The sequence below is a fragment of the Bos indicus genome, chromosome 11, assembly GCF_029378745.1.
Source record: "Bos indicus isolate NIAB-ARS_2022 breed Sahiwal x Tharparkar chromosome 11, NIAB-ARS_B.indTharparkar_mat_pri_1.0, whole genome shotgun sequence".
Taxonomy (NCBI): domain Eukaryota; kingdom Metazoa; phylum Chordata; class Mammalia; order Artiodactyla; family Bovidae; genus Bos; species Bos indicus.
In genome coordinates, this window is record NC_091770.1 from 72,588,116 (window position 1) to 72,602,467 (window position 14,352).

The following is a 14,352-nucleotide window of genomic DNA, read 5'->3' on the forward strand; positions in this document are numbered from 1 at the left end:
TCCTGGAGAATCTCATGGACAGGAGCCTGGTGAGCTATAGTCCATAGAGTCAAGGAGAGTCGGACACAACTGAAGAGACTTAGCATATATGTAACAAATACTTGCTCATTCTGCCTTTTCACTATTGATTGCACACAAATCCTTAATTTTCATAGTCAAATATGTTCATTTTTTTCTTTTGCCTGTACCTTTGGTGTCATATCCAAGAAATTATTGCCAAATCCAATGTTGTGAAGTATTTGCCCTATTTTTTTTTCTTTCTTAATGTTTTTTGTCTTTAAAAAAACCCTTTTTTCCCCTGTTTTCTTCTGAGAGTTTTGTAATTGACATTCTTATATTTAAGCTTTTGGTCCATTTTGAGTCAACTTTTCTATATGGTGGTGGGTAAGGTTTCAACTTCATTCTTTGCATGGGGATATCCAGTTTTTCCAGAAACATTTGTTGGAAAACCTCTTTTCCCCATTTAATGGCCTTGGCACCCTTGTCAAAAATCATTTGACCACATATTCAAGGGTTTACTTATAGGCCCCCCATCCTATTCCATTGGTCTATCTGGTCTTTATTGCCAGTAGTCATTTGGACCACTCTCCTACTGAAGACAAAGAAAAAGTTGGACAAATATATTTTTGCTCTTAAAAGCATTAAACTGCTAACAAGGTAGATTATTAGAAACTATTGATCCAAGATCAAAGAGAAGTTGGAAATCTAGAGATGCGTTTAATAGCAGATTAGGCCTAACATTTTCCCGTGGGATGTAGCTGAGGAATGAGCTATGCTTTTGGTAACCTTGTGGAGTTAGGGAGACAAGGCTGAAGTACAGGCCTGCTAAGGTAAGAGTGATAAATTGACTTTGGAGGGCTGCCTGTACCTTGGGAATAAAGTGAATGAGAAGCAATTTAAAAAAAAATTAATTTCACTTGGCAGATAAATACTTTATAGAGTATTGTGATGTTTTTTCATACATCAACATGAATCAGTCACAGGTATACATGTGTCCCCCCATCCTGAATCCCACCTGCCACCACCCGAGAAGCGATTTCTACACAGCTCCTTGGCTTTGAATCATCTGGGTGGTTCAGAAAATCTTGGGGTGAAGGTGGTTCTGAATGTTTACTGCCTCTAGGCACCTGTAGAAAAAAAAATACCCAATCCTCTCTAGAGGAAGATACCATTCTAGGCCTCAAATTATTTCCCCATATAGATGTGTCAGGCATACAATCATGTGTAATCAACACCAAAGAGAAAAAAAAAAATGAGCAAGAATCAATAGAAGCCATAAATAGAAACAGATTCATAGGGAGTCTATGAGAGTTACAGACATAGTCTGCAAAGCAACTTACTTTCTATGTTAAAGGATATAAATGTCGACATTTTCGACAAGGAGCTAGAAATTATAAAAAGGGACATGACAATTTTGAGAAGAATCAAAAAATTCTAGAACTAGGATTTCCCTGGTGGTACAGTGGATAAGAATTCGCCTGCCAATGCAGGCGACATGGGTTCAGTCTCTGCTTTGGGGAGAGCCCATCCCACATGCCACAGAGCAACTAAGCCTGTGCGTCACAACTACTGAAGCCCATGGGCCTAAAGCCTGTGCTCTGCAACAAGAGAAGCCACCGAAATGAGAAGCCTGAGCACTGCAATGAAGAGAGTTCTTGGATATTAAAAAATGTGAAAGCATAAATAAAAACCTCACTGGAAAGGTTAGAAAATGATGTTGGTGAAATCACCCAGAAAGTAGGGAAAACAGAAAACGAAACTCCAACAACATCAGCTATGTAAGAGCTCAAAGTTGATAGTAAATTGTAACATCAGATTCTCAGGTTATGGTATGATTACTATACATGTTACTCTGTGGTGCTGAGCACACATCCTGCCTGGCATTTGAATGTGACATGTGACCATGTGTTGCAGTGGGGTCCTGGTTAGTACAATTTTAGGAGAGCAGAGAAGTGTCAATTTTAAGAAAATTAGAGGAAGAGTATAATCCTGATGGAGAAGGAAATGGCAACCCACTCCAGTATTCTTGCCTAGAGAATCCTGTGGACAGCAGAGCCTGGTGGGCTGCTGTCTATGGGGTCGCACAGAGTTGGACATGACTGAAGCGACTTTGCATGCATGCATGCATAATCTTCTGATTAATAACACCCTGACAAGAACTTTAAATGTATTCATAGATAAGCTTTATTTCAATGTTTACATAAAAATGAGTTGATGTCGAACAGGAAAAGGTTTTTACAAAGGGTTAAAATTTATCAAACAACAGAACTTGGTCCTTCCCTTTAGTTTGAATTCAGTTGGCTGATGCATCGTTATTAGTATCCACCCTCACTAATCATTTTCATCACACACAGTATCTAAACGTCTTCAGGTGGCACTTCCTATTTCCCTGGAAGTCTCTTAAACTGCTTTCAGTTACAAGAGAAGGGCAAGGATTTTATTGGCTCATACTCTACTCCACTGGAGGCAAAGATACATCCCTCAATTCTCTTGTTTAAATTGTGGTTGTTGGCAAAGTGTCCAAATGAAGAATTTAATGCTAACACACAAAGAACATAGTATAATCTATGTATAACAGTAACTTTGCTTCAAATTTTTTTCATTAAGAATAATTTTTATTCTCTTTCCACAAGGAAGTTATAAAAATACCTGTAAAAACATTGAAAAGGCTCTTTAAAATCCTGGAATGAAAAATTCTGAAGTATAAATTATGATACATTGTCTATGATTTGCAAATAAAGAATAAAATAAATTCTACAAGTTGGAATTTCTGAATGATTTTGGCAGGAATTTACCAGAAGGAGCCAGAACATCAAACCTTAACAATTTTCTATTTTCATCCCAATTGAGTTTTTGAAAAGCTGTATAATCTGTTGACAGGTACAGTCCACGTACAAACTTGCTTCTGCCGTTAATGATGAAGTCAATCTGAAGACAGAGATTTGTACGCTGGATGCACCAGGCTCTTCCATGCAACTGACTGGTTTTCTCTTATTTTTTTCCATCATGTTTTAAATAAAAGTAAATATATATATATGGTAAAAAAATTTAAATGGTACAAGAAGATTTAAAATAATCAGTAAATATCCTTTTTGCCTATAACCTAGAAAGTCTGATGTCTTCCAAATCATCAGTCACATGAATAATTTGCAAAGTGAAGTCAACCTTAGAGTCTCTTCATCTGAAAATTATTCTCGGGATTTCTGGAATGTGTTGATTCTCTCATATATTGCCTCTGTTACAGAGGAAAGCCATGCAGTCTTCTTCTAAAAAACAACTAACTACAAAAACAACTCGCACGCTCTGCTTTGAGAGAGCAAGTCCAGGCAACACCTTGTACTCCATGGATCTGGTCCTGGCTACAGGCAGAAGCTCTGGTATCAACCCTGAAATTCAGGAATCATATTAACTAACAAGGCATTTTCAAAAATAAGAACTTTCTTTCAATCAAAACAAGGTCATCATATATACACTATCATGTGTGAATGATAACTAGCTAGGGAGAAGCTGCTATATAACATTCGGAGTCCAGCCTGGCGCTCTGTGATGACCTAGAGGAGAGGGAGGCTCAAGAGGGAGGGGATACTATATAATTATGGCTGATTCGTGTTGTTATACCAGAGAAACCAACACAACATTGTAAAGCCATTACTTTCCAATTAAAAAATCAAACCCAAAAGAATCCCACAAGGTCATCTAGTCCTTGAAAAACAGAGAGGATGAACTCTGTCAGATTCAGTTTATCTGGTCATTATTTAATTGAAAAATAAGCGTGTGTTAGTTGCTCAGTCGTGTCTGACTCTTTGTGACTCCATGAACTGTAGACCTCCAGGCTTCTCTGTCTATGGAGTTCTCCAAGCAAGAATACTGGAGTGGATTGCCATTCCTTTCTCCAGAGGATCTTCCTGATCCAGGGATTGAACCCAGAACTCCTATATGGCTGGCAGAGTCTTTGCCATTTGAGCTACAGGGAAGTCAAAATTAAAACTGAAAAATAAATTTGTACAAAAGGACACGAGCCGCAGAATCCCAAACATTCAAGTTAAAACTAGGTCAAAGCTTTCCTAGAGAACAAAGGGGAGGCAAGGCAGCAAAGGAGTCAGGATGGAGAAAGAAGCTTCTTTCAGAGAAATTCCCGCCCTGGCAGTGGGCAGTTGAGTGCTCTCCCCGCAAGGTCTGCTCACTCTCTGGTGAGCAGGAAATGCTTACAGAGACTTGGGCGGGTGGCCAGAGCTCAGCCAAGCCCTTCCTGAATGCCTCGGATCCTCCGGGCCAGCTGCACATCCTTCGGGAAGAGCGTGACGCGGCCGGCGTGTAAGGAGAGGAGATAGGCATCCTCAAAGAGATGAACTAGAAATGCTTCTGCCGCCTGTGGACACAAAGAGAATCAGAAAGACTGACAATGACCAGGGGATGTGGGCTGCTTTTTGCTGAGGGACCTGCTAAAAACTCAGCCTCTAAGGGCTCAAAAAACTACAGGAAAGATTGTTTACAGCACGAGACTGAACTTTGCCACGGAATTCCACTACTACCAGACCAGAATCCAGCCTCCAGACTTGGGGTATTCCATTGCTCTTTTCAAGGAGCGGATATTCAGCCTCATCCTTCTCCCATTCTCACCCCTCACCCAACTGGCCCCTGGCCCCTTTCTTACCTCTTGTAGGGCCAACAGGGCCTGGGCTTGCCAATTGAAGTCCACACCACGAGTGAATTGAACACATATTTCTCTTGCCTGTGAAAGAGCGGGGATGGGGAGCAAAGGGAAGAGTAGAGAGGAAAAGGAGACTCAAAGAAGACAGACTCTCTCCATGAGCCTCCATGAATCTTCACTTCTGTTCTTCCTTCCTGGTGCTTAACCTTGGGACCTAACTAGTAGCTAACACCTAACTAGGTGTCAACTCCAGGGAGGTTAGAGATGGGCACATCTATCCTGGTCATGGTGTGGGGGGAGGAGGAGACAATCTGTTAGGGCAGGAGAAGGGATGAGAGGGTGGTTGGATGACAGAGTTCCTTTTACAAAATCAAAGAGCAGTTTCAAAGGTGGTGGGGGTTAGAAACGAACTCTATAAAGAATGAGAAGTTGCCCTCGGCAGGATCCAGTTTTCAGGAGCTGAAGTGTCCCTGATCAGATTATAGAAGAGGTCCCTTGCCGTTTGGGCAAGAGATGACAGGGCCCCAACACCCGGGAAATTTAAACAAAGGAGGCTGCACAGGGGTTGGCGGGAGGCTCCCTGGAGCTCACCAGGCGGCAGAAGGGGCTCTTTCTTAACAGCAGGTGTGTGGTCTTCTGAAGAGTTCGGATCTCCTTCAGGACTGTATGTCTCCGGCGAGCAAGTGGACGGGAGGACGTGCCTGAGAAAAAGAGTAGAGTCATAGAGTAAAAGGCAGTGGAAAATAGGTGGTGTGCTGCAACCTGGCCATCAAACTGCCAAATGTGCATGCTCGGTCGTGTCCGACAGTGCAACCCCCTGGACTGTAGCCCATCAGGCTCCTCTGTCCATGGGATTCTCCAGGCAAGAATACAGCAGTGGGTTGCCACGCCCTCCTCCAGGGGGATCTTCCCAACTCAGGGATCGAACCCCTGTCTCTTGCGTCTCCTGCATTAGCAGGCAGATTCTTTACCACTAGCGCTACCCAGGAAGCCAAATAGTAGACTGTAGATAACAGGCTCTCCAAAGCAGGGATTTTTGTCTATTGTAGTCATTGTGGTAATCTTCAGCAACTGGAGAACAGTGGATCAGTGCTACATAAATATTTGTTAAATGAATGAATAAATGATCCTTTCAGGGTCCTACTGACCCTCAGTGATGATCCTTTGAGGGTCTTAATTTAAATGCTAACTCTTTCACGCATTACCTTAATCCTAACGTAATGGGAAGCCATGGAAGAGCTTTAAGCAGGACGGAGAGACGATACACTTTTATTTAAAGATCACTCCCGCTCCTATGTAAGGAAAGTACTGAAAAGGGACAAGAGTGGAAGTCATGTCATAGCCAGCTTAGGGTGGGGGCTTCGATGAGGCTTGTGGGAGTAGAAAAGCAAACAAGTGGCATGATTAGGACGTGATGTGGCGGTAGAAGTACCTGAACTTACATTTGGATTGGATGGACATGGGGCACAGGATGAAAAATCTCTTCCAGGTTTTTGGCTGTGGGAGGTTGTGCCATTTACTGAAATGGGGGAAACTGAGGATGAAGAGGCAGGAGGAGAGTAACCAAAAGTTTGCTTTAAGATATGTTTGGTGAAGAACTGACTCGTTGGAAAAAACCCTGATGCTGGGAAAGATTGAAGGCCAGAGGAGAAGGGGATGACAGAGGATGAGATGGTTGGATGGCATCACCAACTCTATAGACATGAGTTTAAGCAAGCTCCAGGAGTTGGTGATGGACAGGGAAGCCTGGTGTGCTGCAGTCCATGGGGTTGCAAAGCGTCGGACACAACTGAGCTACTGAACTGAACTAGTGTGACATACCCCAAAGTCACACTAGTTGGACATAGGTATGTGGAGTCAGAGGTGAGACCCAGGCTGGAGATAAACATGTGAGAGCTGTCAGAGTGGAGTCCTACTGGAGTCAAAAGGAGGGATGAACCCCCTGGGGAAGGGAAAGAAAGAAAAAGGAGACCACGGAAGTCCAACATCAACTTGCTCAAGAGATGGCATAGGCACTAACCACTGAGCAGAAATTACAGAGTGTATGTACCACGGAGTCAGGGGGATGGAGGGTTTGAGGAAGAAATGGCCCACTGTGTCGAATGCTTCTGAAAGACAGGGTAAGAGAAGGACACAGGCATGTCTAATAAAGTTGGCAACACAAAAGTAGTTGGTGACCTTGACAGGAGTAGTTCAAAGGCACTAGACACAGGGGTAATGGTTTTGAGGAGTCGATTGGAATGAGTTGAAGGGTCACTGGGAAGAGGGGAAAACAGACCCATGGCGACACTAGTCTCAGGGCCTCCGTAACAATAAAATAAGAAAGAAAATGTATAAAAATGAAAAAACTATTCAAAAGTCATTATTTGTACATAATATAATAGCTCGCTTGAAAATTTCAATTGAAGCAACTGAAAGACTATTAGGATTCACGAGAGAATTCAGCAAGTTCACTAGCTGCAAAGGTTATTTATGTTTGCTGCTGCTAAGTCGCTTCAGTCGTGTCCAACTCTGTGCGACCCCATAGACGGCAGCCCACCAGGCTCCCCCATCCCTGGGATTCTCCAGGCAAGAATACTAGAGTGGGTTGCCATTTCCTTCTCCAATGCATGATAGTGAAAAGTGAAAGGGAAGTCGCTCAGTCGTGTCCGACTATTAGCGACCCCAAGGACTGCAGCCCACCAGGCTCCTCCATCCATGGGATTTTCCAGGCAAGAGTACTGGAGTGGGGTGCCATTGCCTTCTTAGGAAAGAAAAAAATTCTATGCACTATAGCAACATCTACAAAAAACCGATAATACTTTCTTCTCCCTGCTCTTAGCTATGGAGCAGGAGACAAGTAAAGAGGTTGCTGATGGTTAGGTCTCCCATCCACCAGACCACAGCCCAGAAACTGAGGACCATAGACCAGTCTTCTTTCCAGGCACATACCTCTGGAAGAGGACAAGGTGAGAGAACAGGTTGAGTTACGGCACTCTGGTTAAGGCCCAACACAGCTACTCACTGAAGGAAAAAAAAAATCAAATCACCCCCTCCCCCCCCCCCCCCCCCCGGCCCCCGGAATACCTAAACAGGCACCTTCCAAAAGTAAAACTGTTGTTGTCACAAAACTTTTGTGAAGTTGTCACCAAAAGTAGCCAATAATTTTTGCGACTGAAAAAAGCACAAACACTGATTTAAAAAAATCCCTGTGGGATTTTTCACCCAGTCTGTCCCGCAGACTGGATGACCTTGCTCAAGTTAGCAGGTCTGTCTGAGCCTGTTGTTCCATTTGTAAAATGGGCACAATATAAAGTTGAGTAACTTCGTATAAAGAGTTTAACATAATGCCTAGTGGTAAGCAGTCAATCCACGCTGTTAGAATCATCAAGAATGTCTAAGCCAGTCCTTTCTCTTCCTCGAAACTGCTTTCCTCAGTCCCCTCCGGGTTTTGGACCTTGCTTCCGTACAGATGCTGGACACAACTGCTTTGCCCCCTGTAGAAGAAGGCCAATGGACCGGGATTGGGAGAATGGGCTCGATCCCAAATCAGCAAGAAGCCTCAGCTTTTCGTCTGTGAAATGAGCACGCGGACTGGGTCCGTACCCACCGCACAGGCAGGCTGCAGGCAGACCGGCTCGGAGGAAAAGGGATCGTGGCGGGTTACCTAAGGACGGGGTCGGCCGGGGGGCGGCGGGAGCCGGGCTCGCGGGGCGCCTCCTTGGTGTTTCGGGCTTGCGTTTCTGGCGGCGGGGGCCCATGGCGGGCGCGCAGGGCTGGAGCCCTGCGGCTCCTTCTAGATCTTCTGGGTCCGGGGGCAGAGGCTGGGAGGGCCGGGCGCCTGGGTGCTATTGGAATTGCCCGCACCGCCGCCAATTCAGTGGCGGCGTTTTTTAAAAACCGAATCCAGCGACTCCCAGTGGCTGTCTCGGAATGCTCCTAGCAAAGAGCGACTGCGGGGAGGACCAATGAGAGCACAGGCCCGAGGGGCTAACGGCGGTGGTGATAGGAGGAGACTGCAGGGACGAGGCGGATTGACGGTAGGAACCAGCCAATAGAGACTTGAAGAAGAGAAAGGAGGCGGGAACTACTCCGGCCCTCCGCTCGCTTGGAGAGGCCCGCATGCTTGATGGATTAGACCCAAGTAGTCCTGTGGCTTTTGGTCGGAAAAAGAAAGCTCCATTCTAACCATGTAGACGGTACGTGTGTGGAACGCATTTCTCTAGACGAATCACTTTGCGCAAATATTTTACGTTTTGCTCTATTAATCCTAAATTGGCTTTTAAAGATTCGGAGACAGGCCCAAGGAGAATGTGACTATTCTGTGCCTCGCCTGAGACTAGGGTCACCCCGAACACCCCACGAATGCGACTCAGAAATGAGCGTTAAAAAAAAAAAAAGAAAGAAAGAAATGAGCGTTAACTGAGTTCAGTTGCTCCGTCATGTCCGACTCTCTGCGACCCCATGGACTGCAGCACGCCAGTCTTCCCTGTCCATCACCAACTCCCGAACTCATGTCCATTAAGTCGGTGATGCCATCCAACTATCTCATCCTGAACGCTATTAATGATTAGGGTCGTGGGATAGCCAGGATGGGGACTCTGACTATGAGATCAAGCAGGGCAGGCCTCAGCTCTTTTCTTGGATCACATGTTCCAGCTTTTCAATAGAATCATCCCAAGGGAAACGATCCTTCCCTTTCTGTTGGGAGATAATATGCTTGAGGGCAAATGTAGAAGTAGATAGTTAGAATAAAGGGGGTTTTATGCTTTTTTTGTTTATTTTACATTTTCTAGATGTTCTATAGTAACCTGTAATCAGGAAGAATGTTACAAAATCAGTGATTTTAGAGAACCCTTATTCACTGCTGGTTGGTGGGGCTGCACATTGGTGCAGTCACAGTTGAAAACAGTATGGCGGTGGATCAAAAAATTAAACATAGAATGACCATATGACCTGGCAATTCCACTTCTGCATATATATTCCAAAAAAGAGCAGAGGCTTGAACAGGTATCTGTACAATAAGGCTCATAGCAGTGTTATTCACAATAGCCAAAAATGTCTAAGTGAATGAATAAATAAAATGTGGTATACACATACAATGGAATATTATTCAGCCTTACCAAAGCAAGGAAATTTGTATACATATTACAACATGGATGAATCTTGAAGGCATTATGTTAAACGAAATAAACCAGACACAAAAGGACCAATATTGTATGATGCCACATATATGAGAAGCCTAGAATAGTCAAATTCATAGAGACAGAAAGGTAGGTTTGTGATTGCTAGGGGCTGGGGGAAGGGAGGAAAGGAGAATTATTGTTTAATGGGCACAGAGTTGTCGTTTGGTAAAATGAAAAAGTTCTGCAGATGAATGATGGGTGAGGGCTGCACAGCAAATGTAAGTGTACTTAATGCCACTGAACTCCACTCTTAACTAATGGTCAATGTGGTAAGTTTTATGTTGTGTATATTTTACCACAATAAGAAAGAAAGGAAGGACAGAAAGAAAGGAAGGATATGGGAGGAGGGGAAGGAAAGGGTAGGGGAGGCGGGGAAGGAAAGGAATGTTTGGTTGAACCCACTGAGATATAGTCGAATGACAGAAGGCTGGTTGTTATTCAGTGACACAGAGGCACAAAGTCCTACTATACTAGTCCTCAAGACCTGTTAGTCAGACAAAGCAAATCTTCACTCATTTTGCTTTAGACCTCGAGTGCCTTCTTTGCCTTATTAGAAGTAAGTAGAAAAAAAGGTGGGTTTCCAGGTGGCTCAGTGGTAAAGAAACTGCCTGCCAGTGCAGAAGATGCAGGAGACACGGATTTGATCTCTGGGTCTAGAAGATCTCCTGGAGTAGGAAATGGCAACCCCCTCCAGTATTCTTACCTGGAAAATACCATGGACTGAGGAGCTGAGCGGGCTGCTGTCCGTAGGGTTGCAAAGAGTTGAATACACTTGAGCGACTGAGCACAAATGTTAGCACAACATTGCATCCCTAGTAGTTACTGAGCGACTGAGTAACAACAGAAATAAGGTAGAAAATAGGTAAGTAAGTAGTTAATCACACTAGGGGATTTTAAGTAGAACATGGGAGACCCCTGTAAGTTAATGATTACTCAAAAGAGCAGGTTTACTTAAACACAAGACCAAGCAGTGCTTTCTTAGCAAAACCACCAAACAATTAAGCACTGGTGGCAGGAGACCCACATACTGCTCAGTGAGCTCAGCAAGTTAATGATCCCTAGGATATGCTCTCTGCACACATGAAAAACAATAATTTGTAAACTGCACTTGACCATGGAGAGACATGAAAAGTATGAAAGACAAACAAGTTACCTAATTGTGAAGGGACCCATCTAGCATCAAAGTCAGGATCAGAATGGACACCAGGACCATCATCTTCAGAGCAGGATTTGGCACTTCTGGGAGAATGGGAGGCTGGCCCAAGGACAAGAATTCTGATTTCTGGAGAGGTCAGGGCCAGTCCTTGTATATATGTGGGTCTGGGGCTGGCATCTGGCCAGGCATCACCCTTTTTGAATGGCAGTGGCTGACTGAATTATGAGTGAACTCCGTGCCCAAATGGGCTCCTTTTCTTTGGGTATTAAGATAGACCATGAGCCCCAGGTAGTGGGTAAAGCCCCAAGTGGGTAAAGAACCCACCTGCCACTGTGGGTTAGACTCAAGAGACATGGGTTTGATCCCAGGGTCAGCAAGATCCTCTGAAGGAGAGCATGGCAATCTACTATAGTATTCTTGCCTGGCAAAACCCATGGACAGAGGAGCTTGGTGGGCTACAGTCCATGGGGTCACACAGAGTCAGACATGACTGAAGCAACTTAACATGTATGCATGAGCCCCAACCAGAGTCCCTGGTGCCCCTTGCTGGGCAGCACGGAAGAATCTCTGGACCATCAGTAGGAACAAAGACCATAGATTCCTGGAGACGCCTGTGAATATATCTGGTTCACTTCCTTTATCTGTGGGACAAGGAGACTGATGCCTGGAGAGGAAGGGGCTTCTCAGGCCACTAATTAGAGCCAGATCTGCAACTCTGGATTCACAGTCAAGAACTCTACTCACTGCATCAAGAGGCAATGGAACCCAAGTCTTTACCTTAGAATGAGGAACAGAACCTGAGAATAATATTCTGCATCCAATTTTGGTGGCCCTTTCCTCCTCTGACATTTATTTTGTAAATAAAAGCAAACAAAACACTATTTTGTACTGATGACTTCTGATTTTGTGATGCCCATGGTGATTTCCCCCTTGGCTGTTTCAGAATTTGGGTGAGAGTTCCTGCCTACCTTGAAATGGTAACAACTAACTCTCAACAACAGGCAGACTAGGTTGATGTGGGTCTATGGACCTTTAAGGCAGTATCTCCTTGAGTTGGCTGGCTGGAGCTGTGCTTGGGGATGCTCAGTGGGTCCACTGGTGATGGGGGGTGGGCTGAAGCCTGGTCCAGGAGACCTAGTCTTTGGTGACAGCTTACACAATAGACCATCCAACAGCCAAGAGCTCGAAAATGTAAGTCTACTCTTTGAATGTCTCTGATCTTCATCCTCTCCACCATTTCTCTAGTTTGAAAGTGTTGCCACTTGCGTCCTACTCTTTGAGGTCCCATGGACTGTAGCCCGCCAAGCTCCTCTGTCTGTGGGATTCTCCAGGCAAGAATGCTGGAGTGGGTCGCCATGCCCTCCTCCAGAGGATCTTCCTGATCCAGGTATCAAACTCAGGTCTCCTGCATTGCAGGCCGATTTTTCACCATCTGAGTTACCAGGGAAGCCCTTCTATAGTTTAGACCCTAATTAACCAGTGTTTTTTTTGTTAATTTTTTGGCTGCACCACATGGCATGTGGGACACTTGTTCCCTGGTTAGGGATTGGATTCGATATCCCCTGCATTGGAAGCATGGCGTCTGGACCACCAGGGAAGTCCCCAATGGGCGTTTTACCAGTCTTTGCCTTTAGTACCTCCTGACGCTAGTCAAACCTGTCTCCATATAACAACCAGGTGATCTTTCCAAACAATTTGGGTTTCATCACTCCTTTGGCACCCTGCTATCCTAGGATGGAGTTCTAGTGGCTCAGCAAAGCCTAAAGGTACAGCACTACCCAGGGGCCTGTGCCACTCTCTGGCCTTGTCTCTTGCCACTCTCTGTGTTGTACTCATGGCCAGCAAACCAAGCTACTCACCTGCAGCTCTTGAATTCATCATCTGGTTACACACTTAACACACTTCTGTGCTTTCACCAGCTGTTCCTTGCTCCTAGAATGACTTTCCTCTTCCTCTCCTCCCAGCCTGGAAGACACCTGCTCATTCTGCGACACAGTTTCCAAAGGAGCTGACAGCTCTGAGCGCTGAGCCGCTCTCCCTGGCCCCACCGCCCCCGCCCTCAAAGGCTTTTCACTAGGAAACATTGTGCTGGGCTCCAGCTCCTTCCTTACACATCTGACTCTCTGGTTTTCTCTGACGGATCCAGTTCTTAGAGCACATCAGTTCTCAAAGTTTGAATTATGGGATAGAAATCCTATATGTGTGTGTGTATATATATATATATATAGAGAGAGAGAGAGAGAGAGAGAGAGAGAGAGAGAGAGAGAGAGAGAGACAAGACAGATGTAGAAAACAAACTTATGGTTACTAGGGGGGATAGGGAAGGGAGGGATAAATTGGGAGGCTGGGATTGACATATACACACTACCATATATAAAACAGATAACTAATAAGGACCTACTGTACGGCACAGTGAACTCTACTCAATACTCTGTAGTGACCTATAAGAAAAGGCCATTACAGAGGCCTTTTACCTGTCTATCTAAACAGGAGTGGATATATGTATAACTGATTCACTTTGCTATACAGCAAAAACAAAACACTTTTTTATTTTTATTTTTTGTTGCACCATGTGCCATGCAGGATCTTAGTGTCCTGACCAGGGATTGAACCCATGCCTCCTGCAGTGCTGCAGTGGAAACATGGAGTCTTAACCATGGGACCACCAGAGAAGTCCCTAATACAACACTTTACATCAACTATACTCCAATAAAAATTCTTTAAAACATGAAAAAAAAAATTTTTTTTTTGACAGAGTTCTTACTGAAGAAGGGCGATCTATAAACTTTTATGGCTATAGGAGAAACCCCCTGATGACCTCAGATTTTCAAAGGATGTAGTCAACATAAGGCCGGGTGGGCTCTTAACCAAGGGAAACATGAAAGAACAAACTCAATCTGCAAGCACATCAGGGAGGTGAACACACTTAGGAAGCAAAGAACCTCCCTCTTGTAGGCAGCCAAAGTCTGGAGAGGTAACATCACTTGTCTAAAGCCACAGTCAAGGAGGGGCGGGCTGAGGACACAGGTCTCTGACTCCCTTTCTGCTTCTTCCCCCCAACACCACGTGCCCATCTGGTCCAATCCTCTTACCATCCTCATCAGGGGACTCTGACCATCTTGAGTGCGGTTCAATTGTTAAGAGACCTTTGGACGAGTGAAGGCAAATGCAACCGCCTGGCACAGTCCTAAGTCTCTCTTGTGGGCAGTGAGCCCAAGGGCTCCTCCAGGGCCTGGATGGCAGCCCTGGAGGATGCTCCAGCCCCAGGGTTTTCCAGGACCACTATGAATCGGGCAGGGACTGGTAAGTTCACAATGCAGATGGCCTGAATAACACTGTATCTGAACTGATAAGTCTGTTATCAGTCAATTCTAATTTTG

The 14,352-nt window shown here is 44.8% G+C and overlaps 1 protein-coding gene across 4 annotated transcripts; it reads right to left on the reverse strand.

Annotated features, from left to right (window-relative positions):
• Window positions 1–910: 910 nt before the first annotated feature.
• CENPA (centromere protein A) lies at window positions 911–13,354 on the reverse strand. Of its 4 annotated transcripts, none has more exons than XM_070798988.1 (5): window positions 8,241–13,354; window positions 5,243–5,352; window positions 4,655–4,732; window positions 4,210–4,369; window positions 911–1,127 (listed from the first exon to the last, which is right to left on the reverse strand). In XM_070798988.1, the coding sequence occupies exons 1-4, from the start codon at window positions 8,389–8,391 to the stop codon at window positions 4,235–4,237; spliced, it is 474 nt and encodes a 157-aa protein (XP_070655089.1). In that variant the 5' UTR covers window positions 8,392–13,354; the 3' UTR covers window positions 911–1,127; window positions 4,210–4,234. The 4 variants fall into 4 exon arrangements, with proteins under 4 accessions (XP_070655089.1, XP_070655088.1, XP_070655087.1 ...); XM_070798987.1 differs by lacking the exon at window positions 911–1,127 and adding an exon at window positions 1,945–3,964; XM_070798986.1 differs by lacking the exon at window positions 911–1,127 and adding an exon at window positions 2,146–3,386.
• Between the last annotated feature and the right edge of the window lie 998 nt (window positions 13,355–14,352).